We start from the raw sequence: 22,301 nt of genomic DNA, 5'->3' as shown, positions 1-22,301 counted from the left end.
TCAAAAAGAAGGTAGGGGGTGCCTAATGATACCCAAGGTTGTGCTCTGGCCTCCACAAATGCAAACATACATGTACCAACACATACACAACTATGCACATATGCAAACCATGCACTCCCATGCACAAAAAGATAATAATGGGGTGGGGGAACTCATACCAACAAAGAAATATGCTAATGGATGACATATTTATCCTTTTTCATAATCTTACATGGTTTTAATTTTCACTTTATACTTGAATTGCTGACTTGTTTAAGTGCACATCTTGCTTCACAGCATTCACTGCTTCCTTTTTCTACACCTAGTCTACGGGATTTTCTCTATTACTTCGCATACCTCTAACTCATATACTTTTTCTTTTCTTACTTGATTCCTTCTTGTTCCCTTTCCTCATTCCCTTCTTTTTAAATCTCTATTAGTAATATCTTCTCTGAGATTGATTACAGTTGTCAAAACTATAAAAATAAGGGAACAACATTAAAAACTATATAAGAGAAAGTACCAGCTTACCTACAAAGACACATACATAGAAATGCTGGATCTCTAAAGAACTTAAGTATCAGGGATGCAAAGGAAAAGAGAAGGAGGGAGGAGGGGGATATTCTGTTTCATTAAAATATATACATTTGGCCAGAGATGACTCACAGGAAATCATGCTTGCCACACACTGCTGAGGAACTGGAATAAGCCCTAGAAAGTACACACACACACAGAAAGACGGATAGTGTGGCATGCGTCTGCAGCCTCAGTGTTCCTATGGGAATGAGTAGAGAGAGGAAATCTGGTAAGAAGCTCCTGGGACAGGTAGCTTCCTGTGTGCAACATGACAGGATCCATGAGAGACCCTTCCTAACCCAAGTGGAAAGAGAAAACTAACATGTCAAAGTTGTCCTCTAACCTCCACGTGTGCACAGTGGTGTACACGTGCACGTGCTCACAGACATCACACACATAGAATAACATTCGCTTTTTAAAATAACCACATTCACAGAATATGTCTCTACTACATCAATAACCTAATTTTTACTGGTTACCAAGGAGGAAGAGGGTCAGAAAGTAAAAAATAAAAAGTAAATTTTATCTGCATCACCTGGAAAGTATTAATAATGTTATCTTTTGTTTTGGTTTGGTTTTTTCTGAGACAGGGTTTCTCTGTATAGCCCTGGCTGTCCTGGAACTCACTCTATAGACCAGGCTGGCCTCGAACTCAGAAATCCACCTGCCTCTACTTCCCAAGTGCTGGGATTAAAGGCGTGCACCACCACCGCCCTGCGTTAATACATTTCAAACTGCAAAGTTAATAGACTATTCTGAATTAGGCCTTAAATGCCTATAATCTCTTTAAGGACCAGAGAAGAGTGATGTACTTCTAACCAAACTTGGACACAGACTGCTCTGTTTAATCTGTTATATTTGCTTTTTTATCTTTGTTGTTGTTCTTCAGGACCGTGCAGAAACTAGGCAAGTGATCAATCAAATGAGCTACATCCCTTACACTGGCTGTTTTCTTTAATAACTTATATCCAAGATCTTTATGTTCTTAATTTAGTAAAGGTTTGCTTCAACATTCCTTCAAACAAAAATGAATAAAAATATGGGATTCCGTGTTGAAAAGGATGAAATGGAAACAGCCTCAGTTTTCAGATAGGGAACTGTGTCATACTGCCCACGTACCACTCAGTGCTCCAACGGCTCCGAAGTTTAAGGACTTTCCATCCATTATGCTGGCATCACATTCAATCTCTCCTAAGAGATTTAGATTAGATCCTATTCCTGCATTTGTAAAAGGAGAATCCTAAAAAACAAAAATGAATTTAAATACAATTAGTCTTAAAAGAGAATTAATTACTATCAGTCTATAAGTCCTTCTAAAACACTAGACGGTAAGACAATATTTTTCAAGTCTCATGAAATACCAGTACTTCTCTAGTGACAAATGTCAAAAATATTATGAGAAAATTAGAGATCAATATATTTTGTAGAGATTAACACCAAAATCAAAGAGAGAAAATCAAACCAAATCCAGTACAGCATAAACAAGTGCATCTATCAGGAGCAAGAGGGATTTCAGGAAAGCAATACTGATTTAATATCTGAAAAATAAAGTCAATCAAAATACCCCATGTTAATGAAATATAGGAATCATGTGAAGAGAAACAGGGAAAGGGGATTTAACAAATTACAGTGCCCTTTCATGAAAACAAAACTCTAAGTAACCTAGAAATGGAAAAAAGGTCCTTGCCAGGATAAAGGAAACCTTCCAACCATCTAAAGCTAACACTGCAATTAATGGAAAGGGGGAAAAGACTGAATAACTTCCCCTTAAAGGGCCCCTGAAGAATGAAAACCCGGAAAAGACTGACTTTATCAACCTGGATTAGACTTCAGGGAGTCTAATGCCAGGCGGTTCATTGTCAGCATATTTAAAGCACAGTACAATTTGGGGAAAGGTTTCTAGGCAACAACCAGTCCAATCAGTCCAATTCCAGGCACCCAAGAAAGCTTAAGGTATAACTACATAGAGACTCTTTTACAAAGTACATGTGACCATAAGGGTGTGTTCTATAGTTAAAAGGCCTAGGATCTACTGTGGTCTCTGACCAGTAGGATAGAGGTCAGCAGGCCATAAAGTGCATATGACATCTCACCTAAAGATGGGTAACAGTCTAGGGAGGGAAGCGTCTGGCATACTCATTCTGGGTAATTTGGACAAGATCTGTCTCTACAGAAAAAGTAGGTAAGGTCTGCCAACACAGATAGCAAAAAGGTCAGCTGGTTCTTAACAAAGTCCACTCTCAGCTTTCTGGATGGAATGCAGGGATTTGATTTTATCTCCTCCACTGAGGAGATACCCTTGCATGGTTAACACTCCTGGGTCTCTTAGTGCTTCTCTGTGAGAACAAGGACCTCTGTACCCCCAACATTCCCTAAAGTCAAAAGCACAACAGGAATATCTATTCTCACTACTTCTTACTCAACAACATTCAAGACACCTTAGCAAATCAATTAGGCAAGGAAATGAAATAAAGAACAACTAAGCTAGAAAGAATCAAGAAACATCTCTATTTTTAAAATGATCTTTTTAGCATGCATTATCTGTATAAAATGCACCTTCTATCTCTCCATCACCTCTTTGATCCTCTCCCTCCCACCACAATATAGTTTGGGGGTGGGGGCGGTTGGTTTGTGGTTTTGGTAAGTGTTGGTCTGTCAGGTCTATCCCACCTGCTACCCCACCACTACCACCACCACTAGCCACACACTTTTGCTAAAGCTCACAATCCTACCATCCCTGGAACCCATTACCATGTTGTAACCCTATGAAAGACACTCCATATCCTGTACTCTTCTTAGAAGAGTCCCCAGAACTACCTCCTACTACAGTTTGATAATTCATATTTGTCTTACAAGCATGAGGACATGACTTTCATTCTCAAAACCCACATAAATAAAACATGGCATGGAGGCATATGCTTGTAACTGCAACACTGGCAAAGTTAAGACAGGAAGAACTCTCAAGCTCCTTGACCAGCTTGGCTCCCCTAATTTACACATCCCATGTCAGTAGGGAGACCCTGACTAAAAGAAAATCATTATAAAGCACACATGCATAGAGGAAGAACACCAAAATGATCTTGAAAAGAACATAACTGGGAGACTCCCAGAGATTATAACAATTATGTTACAAACAGCATATGAATAAGAATAGAGAGCAACAGAGCTGATAATCCAGACATAAGCCTTTACATCCATAGTCAATTAAACAAGAATGCTGAGACAACTCATAAAAAAGAATAGTCCTTTGTGGGTGGTTTGTGGAGCAAGGCAGGGGGAGTATATAGGGAACTTTCAGGATAGCATTTGAAATGTAAATGAAGAAAATATCTAATAGAAAAATTATTAAACACACACATACAAAAGTATAGTCTTTCAGTAAATAGTGCTGGAACGAGACACCATGCACAAAGAAAGAAACAGGATATCTATATCTCATACCAAATACAGAAACAAAGTCAAAGTGGATCAAAGATCTAAATGTGAGTTAAACCTACAAATTTGTTCTAACAAAACATAAAGCCAAAGCATGACCTCCAGGCATGGCGGCATGTCTCTATAATATAATATAATCCCAGAAATCAGGGGGCAGAAGCAAGCAGGATCTCTATAAATTCACCTGAGCTGCTGAGCAGTTACATGATAAGATATGGGCTTTTTTTTTTTAAATGCACGTTTTTTTACTGGCATCAAATGCATAAGCAACCTAAGGAAAAAAATAAATTAAACTGGAATTTATCAAATTTATTAAAACTAAAATGATTCAAAAGACATTAAGGCAAAAGGGAAAGGAAATCAAAGAAAATTTTTACAAACCAAAATACTTACAATGAATGGGTTCTACTTAAGAGTTCAAAAAAACTCCTCAAACTTTTTTAAATGAGAAATAAACATTTCTCCACCAATATATAAATAGCCAATAAGAACATGAAAAGATGTTCAACGTCATTTGTTATCAAAACAGGCAAATCAAAACCACAGTGAAATACTATTTCACAGGCTGGTGAGATGGCTCAGCGGTTAAGGGGAGCACTGACTGCTCTTCCAAAGGTCCTGAGTTCAAATCCCAGCAATCACATGGTGGCTCCCAACCATCTGTAATGAGATCTGACGACCTTTTCCAGAGTGTCTGAAAACAGCTACAGTGTACTTACATATAATAATAAATAAATAAATCTTTAAAAAAAAGAAAGAAATACTATTTTACACCCACAATGATGAATATAACTAGATATTAACACATGGTAACAAGGACATGGGAAAATGAGAACACGCATACACTTCTGAAGAGACTGAAAGGTACAGCTAATTTGAAAAACATCTGGTAAGTCCTCCAGAAGTTCAACATAGACTTATCATTTGAGCTCAACAATTCCACTTGTAGTATATTCAAGAAAAATGAGAGTATTCGTACTATCAAAACAGGTATATAAATATATAAAGCAGCATTACTCAGTAACAAAAAAGTAAAAATGATTAAAGTACTATCAGATGACATGTTAAATGAAGTATATCTCTATACAGCAGGAGTATTAATTAGCAACAAAAATATAGTGACATACTGATGCTAATTGGAAGAATCTTTTTTTAAAAAGACAATGCTAAGGAGAAAGGAGCCAAACACAAAGAGCCATCTAAACCTCCCAATTATATGAAATGTGCAAAATAGGCAAATTGTTAAGTGGAGTAGTGGTTGCCAGAGCATAGAAGGAAGAGAGGTAATAACTGCTAATGGCTAAGATGTTTCATTCTGGACAGTGGGGTTAGTAGTAGAATGTTTAAATACACTACAAACTAACTATATACAACATGTGTGTGTATATTTCTAATATATATCTCAAAAAGGTTCCATAAGTCTAGCGAGATAGGGTTCAGCAGGAAAAGTCCATGCCATGAACATCTGGCAACCTGAGTACAATTCCCAGAACCTACATTGGGATACAAAGCCTAAGAAGAGAACTGACTCCCAAGGTTGTACTCTGACCTCCACAGGATTCCTGTGGCACTCATATGCCCATACCCATAATAAATAAAAAATGTAGTCATGAGGAGGGATGGGGGGAGAGAGGACGGGATAGAAATGATATAAATACAGTAACTCAAGTATGAAATTCTCAAAAATAATATTTAAAGTGCATTTTACACACATAATGGGCAGGGCTCTAATAATTCCAAATTAAGAACGGTAGTCAATGAGTAAATCCCCGAACAAAGGAAAGTGGATGTGGGAGGATCAGGACGGGAGGTCTTTCTCCACTACCAAGTTTGAGACAAGCTTGAGCTGCATGACACCGTCTCCAAGGGGAACAAAAGATGTTAAAATCAGGCCATGAAGAAAGTAAGTTTAGGGATCTGGAGCAACGACCCAATACTTATGAGCATCTGTTGCTCTTGAAGAAGACTCAGGTTAGATTCCCAGCACCAACATGGAGGCTCACGACTATTCACAACTCCAGTTCCAGAGAATCTGAGGCCCCGTTCTGATCTCCAGAGGCACTTAGTACACACGGTGCACAGGCATATATACAGACAACATGCTCGGGCATAGGATAAAATGAATAAACCTAACTTTAAAATATTTTATAGCTATAAGCTAAATAGAGCATAAAGGCCAAGAATTGGAGGCCAGTGGTATATTTGAAACCTAAAGGAAAAACACTATTGCTCTAATAAGATCATGAATATACCAAGTGTTGTTATTGAAGCCCATATCGTATTTAAGGTCCTGTAAGGCCCCCTTTCAGGGACCCCGACTCTAGTCTTGGGAGAGAGAGAACACCCAAAGAAACACGAGAATCCTTCTTGATATAAACACATGAGGTAGTTTAATGACGGGGCTCCTGGTCGAAACATATCTCACGCAGGAGACAGTGGATTCGACCCCAAGGCTTGAAAGTTAGGGGTTTTAATGGGGTAAAGGGCTTAGGGTAGGGAATTCAGCATAGCGACGCACTATTGGCTTATTCTTAAATCAGCAGAAAAATTACATGCAGGTCAGGGTGTCAGAGTTCTGTGAGTTGTTGACTCAGTTCAGATAGCCCTGTTATGTCTTCACATTTCTCTTTATCTTTATGGTCAAGCTGTTCCCAGGAATACTTTAACTACAGGGCATGCCCGGGTTTGTTTTTCTTTGTTCTCAGCCCCAGGTAGCCTCTAGGCTCACAAACAACCAGCAATTTCTGAGTACTTTATATGACTTACAGGTCTTGAAATTTCATCTTTCTTTCAGTCCAACTGAAAATATGAATGAAAAGCTAATAATATAAAATCTTACAATTAAATGTCATTGAGACAAATTCAGAGAGGAGTCAGTTTAGACTGAACACTACTAGAGTAATTGCTTACAAGCCCAACTCAAAAGAGCAAGCAGTTTGATAAGGCAATCCAGGAAATGAGGTCAATGTGAGTTACCTAAGTGTTACTAGAAAAGGAGAATAATTCTGGATCAATCTAATGCTTACCCAATATTCAAAGTCATCTACAAACTTCAGCATTGTTCTATATTTCCACCAGATCCAAGAAACACTGCCATGACAATGATACAATTTCCAATACCCATCGACCCACTGAAGGAAAGCAAGTCAGGGACTTGAGACCAAGACCAAAAAGTAAGATCACAAGGCAGAAAATAAAATGTTGTACAGTTAGAGAATAGAGAATAGAGACTGTAAGCATTCAATAAGGATTGGTTCATTATGGAATAATGAAATTAATAACAGGTTCCCAGGGGAACATGAATGCCAAGGGGCTGTGAGGCTTGGTTTGGTTTAACTAAACTCTCCCTTTACCACTCCCTTTAGCCATTTCCATTGACTGTACAACCTCTCCTCCTCCTACCTGCTTATGCTATAAAGTCAAATCCATTCTCTGTTCTACACTGTAAAACTCCTAGCAAGGTCCCTGTGCCTATCACAATAATTCTCCCCTAAATAAAGACTGCCTTTATAAGTTTCATGAATAATAATCTTTTCTTAAATAGTAATCATTAGGAAAGTGTAAATTAAAACCACAAGATACCACCACATAAACCACTAAATAGCCATAATTAAAGAGACTGACAATACTAAGAACTAGCAAGAATGTGGAGCAACTTCAACCCACATACTACTAAGAATACAAATAGAAAAATCATTTAACAGTTTTGTCAAAAACTAGCATGCACTTACCACAAACTCAACAATTTTATCCTTAATTATACACTGAAGCGAAATGAACACATATCTTCCGTAAGACTTGCTTTCACATTAATGTGACTTGATTTGACTTGGTTTTGGTTTTTTGAAAAAGGATGTGATTATGTAGCCCATGCTGGTCTCAACCAAGTACCCCCTTAGTTATCTAGGATTACAGGCACGTATCACCATGCAGCCTCATAAGATTTTGTAGAGTTAGATTTCTAACCAAGGAGTTGCCAGGAATCCTTTAAAACCTGTCAGACCCAGCCATTCCCTGGTTCAGGCTTACCCTAAAACCCAATATCTTAATATTGTAAGCATCCAAGGTCCTACAATAGTGGTTCTCAACCTGTGGGTCACGACTCTTTTGGCAAACATCTATCTCCAAAAATGTATTATGATTCATAACAGTAGCAAAATTACAGTTATGAAGTAGCAACAAAAATAATTTTATGGTTGGAGGTCACCACAACATGAGAAACTGTACTAAAGGTTTGCAACATTAGGAAAATTGAGAGTCACTGTCCTATAGTGTGTGAACAGGGTCTGACCCATCCTGCCCTCTTTCAACTTGCTCCCTTAGATTCTCTACAGAGTAGCCACCCTGTAATCTCCTTAGGACTTGAGAATGTCTCATTCCAGATTCTGTTATTCATGTACCTGTTTGAAATGCAGGGCTTAGCAGGGAGCTCTAGCTGACTGAGAGGGTCAGTGAAGAAAGTGATTGCAAACACACCGTCTGTGTGAGTAACTGATGATGTACAATCTAAGAAGGTCAGCAGAGTACTTCTCTGACCAAAAGCTCTCCCAGCAGCTTCACTGCCCTTTCCTCTTCCATTCGCATCTCTGCTCTGCTGTCATTACATCAGAGGGCCCTCCTCTGACTAACTCACCTTGCATCTCATTGTCTCACCATTCCCCAATCATTCTCCTTTCCATCTACTTGATGGTACTTTCTTTTTTGAGACAGGGTCTCACTGTGCAGCCCTGGCAAATCTGGAATTCTCCATGTAAACAAGGCTGCCTGTCTCTGCCTCCCAGCACTGGCTTTAAAGGTGTGTGTGATGACTACTTTGACACAAGCCAGAGTCATTGGAGAAGAGGGAGCCTTAATTGAGAAAATGCTTTCATAAGTCAGGGCAGTAGGCAAGTTTGTAGGCATTTTCTTAATTAGTGATTAATGGGGGAGTACCCAGTCCATTGTGGGTGGTACAATCCCTGAACAGCTGGATTCTATAAGAAAGTAGGCTGAGCAAGTCATGGCGACAAACTAGTAAGCAGCACCTCTCCATGGCCTCTGCATCAACACATGCCTACTACAGGTTACTGCCCTGTTTGATTTCCTGTCCTGACTTCCTTCGATGATAAACTGCAATACAGAAGCAAAAGTCAAATGAACCATTTCCTTCCAAAGATATTTTGGGCATGGAGTTTCATCTCAGCAACAATAACCTAAACTAAGACCACCCTAAGATAGTGTCCATCACTGAGTATTAAGCCAGCTAGATTCTAATAGTTGCATGACATTCTTATAGAGAAATTCCAGAAAAAAAAACAAGGTTTCAAATAGCAAGATCCCTTTGAAAGAAGGGATAGAAGTGGCAAGCCAGGAGTTGCTCTACTACCATAACAAGGAAGCTTTTTTCCTAACGTAAGATCTGGCAGCACCCAGCCAAGGCCAAGAGCTGCAACACTCTACTTTTTCACCAGAAACGTCAACCTGTGTTAACCATTTATTTTATTTTATTTTATTTGAAGAAAGCATAAAATAAGTTTGCACAACTACAGGGTGTGCTGTATTTTGGGGAATTTATTATGTAACCTCTGTTATCATCTCTTATAGATGTAAACAAGTCGGTTTCAAATATAGGAAAACCAAAATAGCACATAGAATCATTTTGTGTAAAATGATTTTATTGGTCTAATCTCCAATATTCCTCTAAAGTAACTCAGACATATACTGATAGATTAGTGTAGAGAGAGTATCTTGTGTAGAGAGAGTATCTTGTGACAGATGCATCATCTGTCAATAAAATAAGTTAAATTAAATTAAATTTAAAAACCTATGGCATACAGAAAAGGGTAGAACAGAAGGTGGAATATCTGGGAGACAGAAAGAATTCTGGAATAGAGCAAGGTGTGGGAGATTTGCCCAGGGAGATGAAATAAAATGGATGCATGGTACCCGAGCACAGGTAACCAGCCATGTGGGGGGTGTAGATCGGAATAAATGGAATATAGTAAGTTATGATCTAGTCAGAGAAGAATCTAGCTATATGTCCAAGGTATTTGTAAATATATTTTGAGTCTGAGTATTATTTCTGGGAGCATGGAGCTGGAAGGAAGAACAAGCATTAATTTCTACAGATCACTAATCCATTAGTGCTCATAATCTATCTCAAGTGCAAATTCAACAAGCACACCTTAAAATGAAACATGGGAGAATATATACTTTTTACCCATAAATATTATTCTATTAAAATTATTTTAGTTAAACTGCCTCTACTGGCGTAATCAGTGAGAAACAGCCTTAAAACAAACATTCACGAATCTTTTCCTTTTTTTTTTTTTTTTTTTTGGTTTTTCGAGGCAGGGTTTCTCTGTATAGCCCTGGCTGTACTGGAACTCACTTTGTAGACCAGGCTGGCCTCAAACTCAAAATCCGCCTGCCTCTGCCTCCCGAGTGCTGGGATTAAAGGCATGCCCCATCACGCCCGGCGAATCTTTTCTAAGAGTAATAGGGTGTGTAGACATAATATGCTCAGTGGGATAGAATTTGCCTCATATGTGCAAGATCCTGGGTTTGATTCCCAGAAAAGAATGGGGGTACATATTCTATTACAGCTTTTTTTAATGAAAATAATAACAATGGAATCCAGACCAGCCTGAGCTACACATTGAGAGCCCGTCCCAAGAGGAGGGAAGAGACAAAATTAAATGTTAAAAAAAAAAAAAAAAAGCAGTATGCCTATCTTAGCCAACACTATTCCAAAAACTTATTAACTCTGTAGTATTTCCTTATTGGTTCATAATATCTACAGGATGAAGGATAGCCAATGAAACTGAGTTACTAATTCAAGAAAAAACATTCAAAACACACACAAATAGACACACACACGTGCACGAACATATGTGTGTACGAACATACGTGCACACCCACACACTATTTGGGAACATATTTAACAATCAATTAAGTTCAAATTTCCAAGAACTAAATAATTGAAAGTTTTCCCATTTAAATTCCTGTGTGGTAGTGTAAGTAAAGATTCATTAATCCAACAAATATTTATTGGGCACCTACTGCCAGGCAATTTTTTTTCCTGTAAAAGGCCAGATAGATTAAATGATTCAGACTTGTGGACCACACAATGCTTTAGCTACTCAACTCGGCCACTGAGGTAGAAAAGCAGCCAGAAAAAATACGCCAGTGAATGAGCATGGCTGCATCCCAAAGACACTGCATTCTGTACCTGGCATTTGAATTTCATATAATTTCTAGTATCATTAAATATTAGTTTCCTTTTGATTTTGTCTCAATCATCTTAAAAACTAAAAACCATTATAAGTTTAAAGACCATCAAAAATAGGCAGGAAGCCCTTTTGGCTTTTTGACCCAATTTTGCTAAATAGTGAGCTAAATCACAGGGCTTATAGCAATACACAAAGCAGAATATAGTTTTCCAAGAAGTGGACTCAAGTCCTGCTATAGGAGGCAAATGCTAACATTAAATACCAAGGCTAAAGGTATACTTAACACTGTCAAGCCCTGGATTCCATAACAAGAAAGGGGAAGCCGGGTGTGGTGGCGCAAACCTTTAATCCCAGCACTCGAGAGGCAGAGGCAGGCGGATTTCTGAGTTCGAGGCCAGCCTGGTCTACAGAGTGAGTTCCAGGACAGCCAGGGCTACACAGAGAAACCCTGTCTTGAAAAAAACAAAAAACAAAACAAAACAAAATAAAAAAGAAGAAGAAAGGGGAGACATAGTCAGGGCAGGGAAGGGAATATCATACAGAATTCCCTTGGTATTTGAAGAGGGTAAGTTTCAGAATATCCCCACCATGCTCAAATACTTCTAAAAAGTGGAATATAGAAATGAAGCTGTTGCTCAGTGGTAAAATGCTTTCCTAACATGCATGAAGTCTTGAGTTTAACTTAAATATCATCTAGTAGTATGAAAAGAAAGAAAATGTTTATGCACGTTGACTGATACATATTTTTAGACATGTGGGCTCCTGCCTGCAATACTCAGAGGCTGAAATGGGAGGAACACACATCCAAAGCCTGATGGAGAGGGCTGGAGATGGCTGCTCTTCCAGAGGACCTGAGTTGAGTTCACAGCACCTTCATGGTAGTTCACAAACCATCTGTTAACTCTAGTTCCAGGGGATCCCATACCATCTTCTGGTCACTAAAGGCAGCAGTCATACACATGATACACAAACACACATGCAGACACTTTAAATATAAAGGAAAGGTGGGGCAGAGTGAGTTATACAGCTAAATACAAAATAATATCAAACATAGTGGCCTAGGCCTATAATCTTAGCAGTCAGGAAGGTGAGGCAGAAAGATCTACATGAGTTTAAAGCTAGTCTTGCCTCAAACCTATGATAATACAGTTGCTAGACTGTATCATTTATAGAATGAAAAGAAAACCTGTACAGATGCAGTACAGATGCAAACTTCAGTTGGAATATTTCTGATCTGCAACTAGTTGACTGTGAAGATTCAGAAATCATGGCTGCCTAGGCTAATTATAAATTAGATAGCATATTAGACAACAGTAAATATAATAATTCAAACCTAAAATAGAAGATGGGTTGTGCTCAGAAAGCTAAAGAAAGACAAGCAGACCACAAAGGTGTCCCTGATTTAGTCTCTCTTTTGTTTCTTCTGACATTATTTCAGACTAAACTTGCAATATAATCAACTATCCAAGAGCCAGAATGATGGTTCAGTGGGTAAAGGAGCCAGGTATCATGTCTGACAAGCTGAGTTCAATCCCCTGGATCCATAGGATGGAAAGTCCTCTGGTCCCCTGGCCTACACTCCATGGCACAAGCGTGTCAACACACAAAATAAAAAATAAATTAATAAAAATTTAAGTAGTCTAATAATCAGAATAAATACAGCTCTTGTACAACCTTGAATGATCAGAAAAGAAAAATGTTAAATGGACAAAGGACATGAAGGGACACCCACAGGTATTTTTCCCAAGGACATACAAAATACATATAAATAGGTTGAACATCATCTCTATTAGGGAAATAAACCTATGATAAGGTACCAATTCTCACCCACAAGGACAGCCTGACTAAAGGGGAAAAATGTAATTTGATTCAGAAGGCACTTACTTCTCATACACTGTTACTGCAATGAAAAAATGGTGCATCCCATAGCTACAGAAAACAGCTCACTAGGTCCACAACAGTTTAATGTACAATCAATATGTGATCTACAAAGTCTACCGATATATACTAAGAAATTAAAATCAAGTCATCAGTATTTGTGTGCAGGACTATTCACACCAAGGTGTTCTCAATAGCCAACAGGTGGAACTGCCCCCATAGTCATCAGTGGATAAGGATAAAATTCCGAAGTGTTTACAAGAACAATGTTGAACAGGCCTCCTGAACAAAGAGGAACGAAGTACTGACAGATGCTGCAAAGTGGAAACAAAAGCACAGTGTACTGAACTGGGGAGAGGCACACGTCAGAGGTATGATGTGCGTTATATGGATTATCCAGAGCAGGTAAATCCAGAGAGAACAGACTGAGTCACCAGCAGAAGAAGACAAGCAAGTAAAGAGTAACTGCCCAACAGGTGTGAGGATTCTTTACAGGAATAAAAATATCTGAAAGAAGATGGGAAACTGTTACAAAGCACTGGGAATATGTGATAGTTATTCATTTTAAAACATGTCACACATGACTTTCATCTCAATTAAACATACAAAAGTACAACATACAAAAAGTTCAATGATTCTACATATGTCAAGTTTTATAACTCACAAAATATTGTTACCATAGTGTCACTGGGGCCTTCTAGAGGGGCAGAATGTTGTGTGTCCTGGTCCAAGTGTGGTGGACTCTGGAGTATTGTTCACTATGAAAACTTATTAGAGCCACTAATAAACAGTAAATGTACTAACCTTCTAATATATACACTATACCAAACAAAAAACTTTAAAACCATGATGCAAATTTCTTATACTAAAACAACTGAGGTTTTTAAAGACTGTTACCACCATAGATCCAATGAATCTAAGTGAAATTCTCCATTCTCCTTCCTCCCAAGTCTCACTCAGATCATATGAGCTAAAACCTAAGGATTCTCATGTTTGGTTTTTGGTTTGTTTGTTTTTTTTTTTTCAACATCCAGTAGTATAATATTTAATGAAGAATATATGCTATACATAGAAATACATTTCTAAACACAAGAAATGATATGCTATATAAAATAGTAAAAAGATTGCTGTAACGTAGAAAAAATACCAATTAAATCTAACCTGGACGAGAAGCTTCATGGATGGTCTTTTTTTTTTTTTGTCTTTTTTTTTATTAGGTATTTTCCTCATTTACATTTCCAGTGCTATCCCAAAAGTCCCCCATATCCACCCCCCCACTCCCCGACCCACCCACTCCCACTTTTTGGCCCTGGCATTCCCCTGTACTGGGGCATATAAAGTTTGCAAGTCCAATGGGCCTCTCTTTCCAGTGATGGCCGACTAGGCCATCTTTTGATACATATGCAGCTAGAGACAAGAGCTCCGGGGTACTGGTTAGTTCATATTGTTGTTCCACCTATAGGGTTGCTTTGAGACATTCATTTCAATGACTCCCTTAGCTGCTTAATTAGGGAAAGCCATTTTGAGAAAGTCTATAGTTATCAACAGTAGCACAGGGGAAATAAGAAGTACAAAGCTACACAACTATGAAACACTGCAAAGGAGATCTCTGTGGTAGCAGGATTCACACTACAGTAAAGATGTGAATCTGAACAAGGAAAAATATGGGAATGACTGACTGGCAAGCAGGCAGGCATAAGAGTTTTCTAGGCAATCATCAGTGATAGTCACAAATATTGTATGATGCACTAGCGTGCTTTCTACTAAGAATGAGGGTAAGATAAATAGTGATGGAAGCTAAATACACTTTAGAGGGGTGTATTTAGCAAATCCAAGACAGGAAATGAAGGCTTGGACTCAGGGTAACTTTTCACCACAAACACTCAGACAACAAGCTGGTTCAACTGTAATTGGAGCATCAAGTACTTTGACATGTCTTAGCTGCAGCTCAAAACTCTAGAGATACATTGGGTAACGGTTCGAAATTTTTCTGACTAGAGTTTCTGAACACTTGTTAGTTTAATTTGGAATTCACCTCAAAAGTAATAAGCTATTTAAATTTTGAGAGAATTCCTTTTCACAACAATTTTCGGCCTCTAGGAGCATTAAATTACTGTCAAACTATCAATCATTCATTTTGTTGGCCCTTATAACAAGGTAAACTCGACATATTGAGGCAAGACTGTTTTCAGTTGTACTTTAACCAAAATAGTGTTAGTCATAGTCAAAAGCTCTGAAATCAAGGGCTAGCTGTCATTCAGCTATGGTAGTCTGTAGCCTTGAAAAGAGTACACTCCATTTGGCCAAACCTCCATTTTTCTCTTTATAAATAGAAGTTATAATAATCAGAATATATTCAGCTCTTCTATAACTTTGAATGATCAAAATAAAAAATGTTAAATGGGCAAAGGACATGAAGTGACATCAACAGGTATTTGACTTTTTTTAAAGACTTATTTATTTTATCTATGAGTACACTGTAGCTGATTTCAGACACACCAGAAGAGAGCATCAGATTCCAATACAGATAGTTGTGAGCCACCATATGATTGCTGGGAATTGAATTAAGGGCCTCTGGAAGAACAGTCAGTGCTCTAAACCACTGAACCACCACTCAAATCCAGGTATTTGATTTTTATATGATCACTTATATGATAGGTTTCCAGATTTTTACATGAGTCTCTTAGTACTTAAATGCTGAAAATAAAATCCGAATGTTTAAAGACTCATTTGTTTTTTATGTATAGAAGAGCTTTGCCTACATGTATATAGGTGTATCATGTGCGTGTAGTGGCCATGGAGACCAGGTCTTCTGATCCCCTTGATCTGGAGATTCAGGTATGGTGAGCTGCCATGAGGGTGATAAGAACTCAATGTGGGCCTTCCGTAAGAGCAGTAATTGATCTCAACCACTGGTCCACTTCTCTAGTTACCAAGTTGAACTTTTAAACACTAGTATGTGTGCCCATCCATACACATCTGTATGTTTTCTCTTTTGCAATCTCTGACTTTCAATGATTTTTAAAAGTCTCACACTTTTGTAAAAGTAGGATCTTGCCCTTTGGGTAACTAAAGTCGTGCCTTAGAAGGGCGATCTTATGGGACAGTTTGGTAGTTCTCAGAGGAAACTGTTTGAAGTCTAAGTTTGGCCCCACCCAAATTTCTGTTTCTTGTTTTGAGACATGGTCACTTGTTCCTGCCATTTATTATGAACTCTTGAGTAGAATTCTGCCAATGACTGCACCATACCACTGAACTTCTAAATTCTTGAGTTCAATACTTTCTCTAAAAAGTTCAGTTTTTGCTATTTTATTACAACGGCAAAAGGCTAATTCAGTGGACAACTCAGAGGTCTGCTTATGCACCCACTCTGAACATCACAATTAGAGGACCTGGGGCTTGCCCTTTGTTCTCTCTTCAGCTTGTTAATTTACCACTTCTCTGAATATCCTTTAAGATATGAGGTAGACTCAATGGGTGTAAGTTGGCCAATTTCTTTCATTCTAAGTAAACATTCAGTGAAAATACAACAAAACTTTTACTTTCAATAAATTTTATTTAATTATGTTAACCTTTCTTGCATTATAAATAATTGAGAAAGTAGGCAATGACAGAAATCTATATATGGGAATCACAAAAGAAATATGACATTTAAATTTAAATTAACATTAAAATTATATTAACATTCCCATAAATGTTAATATAAACTGAACCTAAAAGTTTCAGAACAGAAACTCATTAAGGAGTAGGAATATAGTTCAGTGATAGAGTCCTTCCCTACCATACACCTTGGGTTTAATGCCCAGAACCATGAGGAAAAAAAACTTGAACATAACAAAGCACTAAAGAACTGGGACTAATTAACCACTCCTTTTTAATATCACAGGACCACAGAAAACAAAGTCAGAGACCAAATACCTGTGCTTACACCTTAAAGCATTCCAGGGATGTAGCACGCAGCTCCCATAATGCAGAGGACAATTTACCATTATAAATATGCTTAATTATGCTTGTATATCAAAACCAGTTGATACTTGCAAAGTCATACTCAGGCAACTGAAACAAAAACTAAAAAAATGTGCTTTACTGGATGTGTGGAAAGGGCATCTGAGGTATCCCTATGTTGCCTGCCAGTTAGTCTGTTTTTAAGATATTCTTGAATACTCAGTTATATACCAACTTTTCATTCAAAAAACTAGCCAATTAGAGGTTATGAAGACACACTGAGATGCATACTAGGTGTATTTGAAATGTTAGCAAACTATTTCAGTTTTAAAGAGTAGAAAGATCAAGAATTAATGGAATTTAATAAGACACCACAGTTAGCCAGAAAGCATTTTTATTTGACCCAATTGAAGTCTTTTTCATTCATTAATACTAAATAACATGTCATACATTGAAAAAAAGTTTCGATTATCTAAAAGGGTCTTAAGGGCAATAAGAAAACTTTCCATTTTCATTCCATAACAAAATACTCCTCCTTTTTGGCACTCTCTTTTCCTCTCTTCCTCAGGACATATTTGCAGATGTTCTGCTGCTCTACAGGCATGCTCAGAGTTCTTGCTGTGGTTGATCAAAGTTGGAATGCCTGAGGAAATTACTCAACTAGACAGCCCGGAATTGTGTCCAGCCAAATAGCTACAGTGCTCAACTTAAACATGTGTTAAAGTACTGTCTTATACGTCCTAGCTGTAAGCTGAGAGAACACTTCATTTGCAGCACACTCAGAATGCTAAGGTTTAATATTAGTGACAGTTCATTTGTCAAAACGGTTCAACTATTAAAAAAGACAACATACTTTTTCTGGAGAAACAACAGCTCATGTACTAGGAAAACTCTTATGATCCTAAACTATACAAGATCCTTTGAAAATATCAGAAAATTTGAACTAAATAATTTTATTTGTTCATTGAACCATTTGTTAATCTGTCATGGCTTGTCAAAAAATCTAATCATACTTTCCTTAAAATATTTTAACAAAAATCATTATACTTTTCTCTTTATTAATCTACCTACTTATCAAACAAAATATAAGTATGCAGAAAAATGACATCATAGCAGCTTTTTCCACATTTTTAACTGAAAGCCACAGAGCTACAGTACAAAGAGTTACTTGTCAAACATAACAGAAATCTGTAAGCTAAAATACTGGCTTCAAGACTTGCACATCTGAAATAGTTTTAAAGTGTTTTAGTTGGATTCATTATGATGTCCAGGAGGAAGTGAGCACACACAGTACCTGAAACTGTTCTTTCCATATGAGCTACAATAAAAAGACAAATGCAGCTATTTCTCCAACACTGCCAGATTTGGCAGCCACCTACAATTCCCTTCAACCTAAGTCATTATACCTTTTAACCATGTTGACAATTATATGGAAACATCACTCAAATAGAACTTACCAGATCATGGAATTACAGTATTTACACCATCCTTCTTTCATGACATAATTGGGGGGGAGGGGTAATTACAAACTTTTAAGTCCTCTACTAACTATATTTCTTTTTATAAAAAGATTTCTAGGGGCTGGAGAAATGGCTCAGCAGTAAAGAGCACTGATTGCTCTTCCAGAGGTCCTGCCTTCAATTCCCAACATTCATGGTGCCTCACAACCATCTGTAATGGGATCTGATGCCCTCTTCTTGTGTGTATGAAGACCGAGCACTTGTATAAATAACATATTAAAGTAAGATTTCTTTCTAGCTTACTAAAAACTTGTGTTGACCTCTTCAGATATGCCAAAAGATGAAAGTATAAATGCGTTCTCTACTCTGAATTTTGTGAACTTAGTGTACTTTATAATGTTGATAGTCTGTGCCAAGAACTACAAATAGTATGGATTGTTGGGTATTGTATTGATCATGCAAGAGCCTAGTAGACATGAAGTAAAAATTGCCAATAATACTCTAGCAATAGAACTGACCAAAGAACTTTTGTTAGCCAGGATGTTCTCAACTTAAAATTGTTTTATATAATAACATACGATCCTTCCTTGCTCACACACTTAAGAAAGTTAGGCAAAAGATAGACACAGAAATAATGGGAAATTTTTTTAACAGAATTTTACATAAACTTGAAGCAAGATTTGTATGATATTGTTAAGATCCTTAAAAGTTCTATGCCACATTTCTTCTACCTTCTTTTCCAGATTTGGAGGTAGGACTGAATTTAAGACACACTCACAAACTTTTTTTTTTTTTTTTTTTTTTTTTTTTGAGACAGGATCTCACTGCTTGGTTCCTGTTGTCCTAGAATTCGCTATGCAGACCAAACTAGCTTTAAACTCACAGACCTGCCTCTGCCTCCCAAGTGAGGATACTAAAGGATTTTGCCACTACAGCAGGCTTTGGTGTATCTGTTTTGCACACACAAAAGCTCAAAATCAAAGGGCAGTCTTCTGGGACTGAGGAGATGGTTCAAGTGGTAAAGTGCTTGCTGCCTAAGCTTTAAGGCCAAAGTTCAGAGCTTCAACAGCCACATAAAATACCAAAATGTAGATGCTGGAGAGATGGTATGCACTACTCTCCCAGAGGACCTGAGTTCAACTACCAGAAACCACATTAGACGGATTACAACCATGGGCACATACACCTACAAGAACATGCAGATACATACACTTAATTAAAAGTAAATGGTTAGAGCAAAACAAAGCCATACATATGTGGGATAACTTACCACACTTGCCTGTAACCCTGGCACTAAGAGCCTGAAATCCTTGCTGTCAGTGAGCCAGAGTGACAGACCCTGTCCAAAAAGTAGAGAACACTAGAGGAGAACATCTGAGGTTGAACTATGACCTTCACATATATGTACAAGCATGTGCTCAAAATGTGCCTGTATGCTCACTTGCACACATGCACACGCATGCATGCACACCTGTACACACACACTTTATTTTTAAGTTATAAAAGCCAGTTTCCTAGAATTGAGGAAGTGAGAGTCTAGAGTAGTAAACAGCACTGTAGGTAACAGCACTTGTCCACACCTGATAACCTGAATTCAACCCCAAACCCTGTATGGAGAGGACTAAAAGGTTTTAAACAAATAAGGAATTTTCTGGATTGATGATTGAAGTGAGAGAGCCAGATCACTGTGGACGCTACCCCTAGGCTGGTGGTCCTTGCTACAATGCGCTATGGGAAGCAAGCCAGTAAGCAGCACTCCTCCATGGTCTGCCTCCAGGTTTCTGCCCTGTTTGAGTTCTTGCCCTGACTTCCTTTCAGTGATGGACTGTGATGTGGGACTGTAAGCTGAAAGAAACCCTTTCTACTCCATGTGGCTACTGGTCACAGTATTTTATCACAACAACAGAAACCCTACTTAAAACAAGAACTGGTACCAGAAGTAGAATATTACTGTAATAGACTTGACCATATTTAAGGAAGGATAGTGGAAGCTTTTGGAATGTTGGGCTGGGAAATCACTGAGTCTTCAGAGCTTGCTGAGCTGCTGTGGGAATCTGGAAGGTAAGAATGCTGAGAATAGTACAGACAACTGTACTCTCTATTCTCTCATTATCAAGTTTCTGAGAGAAGTTTTGCAAGTTGCATAAAGACTCTATTAGGGTTTGTTGACATTGTAAGTCTTTTTTTTTTTTTTCTTTTAAGATTTATTTATTTATTTATTATATGTAAGTACACTGTAGCTGTCTTCAGACACACCAGAAGAGGGAGTCAGATCTCATTACAGATGGTTGTGAGCCACCATGTGGTTGCTGGGATTTGAACTCTGGACCTTCGGAAGAGCAGTCCGGTGCTCTTACCCACTGAGCCATCTCTCCAGCCCAGGCATTGTAAGTCTTAAGAGTCTGTGGTTCTAGTCTGCTGGTGTTGAAATATCAGCTGTTGTTATGAAGAGACTTGAACCTGAAGTGTAAAATCTTTGCTTCACTGGGGCAACTGACACTAGGCAGCTAGGGATGGAGTTGGCTGTACTTAAGAGGCCAGCATCACTGAGGTGAAACCTTTGGAAGTATTTCCAGAGTCAGCAAACAAACTGTTGCTCAGCAGGGGCTAAGGCTGTAGATTATGCTGGCAGCTCAACTTGATAATATATAAGAATTTTCAAAGTAGTCCTGGTTTTAAAGTCATAAAGAGCAGCTAAGGGCCGGGCGGTGGTAGGGCACACCTTTAATCCCAGCACTCAGGAGGCAGAAGCAGGCGGATTTCTGAGTTCGAGGCCAGCCTGGTCTACAAAGTGAGTTCCAGGACAGCCAGGGCTACACAGAGAAACCCCGTAGTGAAAAAAAAAAAAAAAAAAGCAGCTGAGGGTTAGCACTGTACATCAGGGCTACAATCTTTGATGAGAGGTTATCAGTGAAGGTACAGACTCAGATGAGGTAGAAGGCCAAGGACTGAAGGGCCCATGGGAAACTTGATACTATGTGGCAAGGACAGAGTTCCAGGAGAGGGTATTGGTGAACATGTACCATAGTTGAGAATATGACAGCATTTTGGAGATAGCAGTACTACATGACCATCACCAAGAACAGTAGTAGCTCTGAAGCAGAACTAGCTGTAGCCTAGGAGACAAGCTGAGTGCGGCAGGTGGCAGAGCTCCAGAAACAAAACCCACTGGAGCCCAGAGGCTCATGAGTGGGTCCCAGAATCCTGATGGTGGGGATTCTACTGTCGGGCTTTGTTTTACTTTGATTTGATTGTACTGTGCCCTGATTTTTCCCTTTTGGAATAAGAAGAGTATTTAACTTTTTTTTTTTTTTTTTTTTTGATTTTATAGAAGGTTAAGAGACTTAGGAATTTTACAGAGACTTTGGATATTTAAAACAAAAGAATTTTAAAAGAGACCTTGAATATTTTAAAGAGACTAAATCTTTAAAGTGTTTGAATTTTGAAAACTGTAAGGCTTTTAAAACTTAGAATGTCTTATATTGTCATATTAACATGACATTCTAGAGTATCAAGTTATAGCTTGATAAGTGGTGTGTTTGTGTACTACATTGAAAAGCGAGCAACTGTCATGGTTAGTTTTTTGGCAACTTGACTAAGATAGAGTCGTTAGGAAGAAGTAACCTCAATTGAGAAAATGTCCGGACTGGTCCATGGGCAAGTAAGTCTCAGGAGCATTTCCTTGATTGATGGTTGATGTCAGAAGGCCCAGCTCACTGTGAAAAATGCTACCCCTGGACTGGTAGTCTAGATGCTCTAAGAAGGCAGGCTGAGCAAGTCATGGGGAACAAAAGCAGCACTCCTCCTGGCTTCCGAG

At 38.3% G+C, this 22,301-nt stretch overlaps 1 protein-coding gene across 5 annotated transcripts in view; it reads right to left on the bottom strand.

Moving 5' to 3' along the window:
• The window catches only part of Tasp1 (taspase 1), a 247,334-nt gene that overhangs the window by 180,105 nt on the left and 44,928 nt on the right, over positions 1–22,301 (bottom strand). For all 5 annotated transcript variants that reach the window (XR_003835952.2, XM_021149142.2, XM_021149133.2 and 2 more), the window contains exon 5: positions 1,675–1,795. Coding sequence is in view for 4 of the 5 variants with exons in the window: in XM_021149142.2 (XP_021004801.1) it covers positions 1,675–1,795 (121 nt within the window). In the remaining variant the exon portion in view is untranslated. The remainder of the gene's footprint in view (positions 1–1,674; positions 1,796–22,301) is intronic.

The sequence above is a fragment of the Mus caroli genome, unplaced genomic scaffold (genome assembly GCF_978045245.1).
Source record: "Mus caroli unplaced genomic scaffold, Mus_caroli_1 scaffold_2, whole genome shotgun sequence".
Lineage (NCBI taxonomy): Eukaryota > Metazoa > Chordata > Mammalia > Rodentia > Muridae > Mus > Mus caroli.
This window is presented reverse-complemented; position numbering and strand designations above follow the sequence as displayed.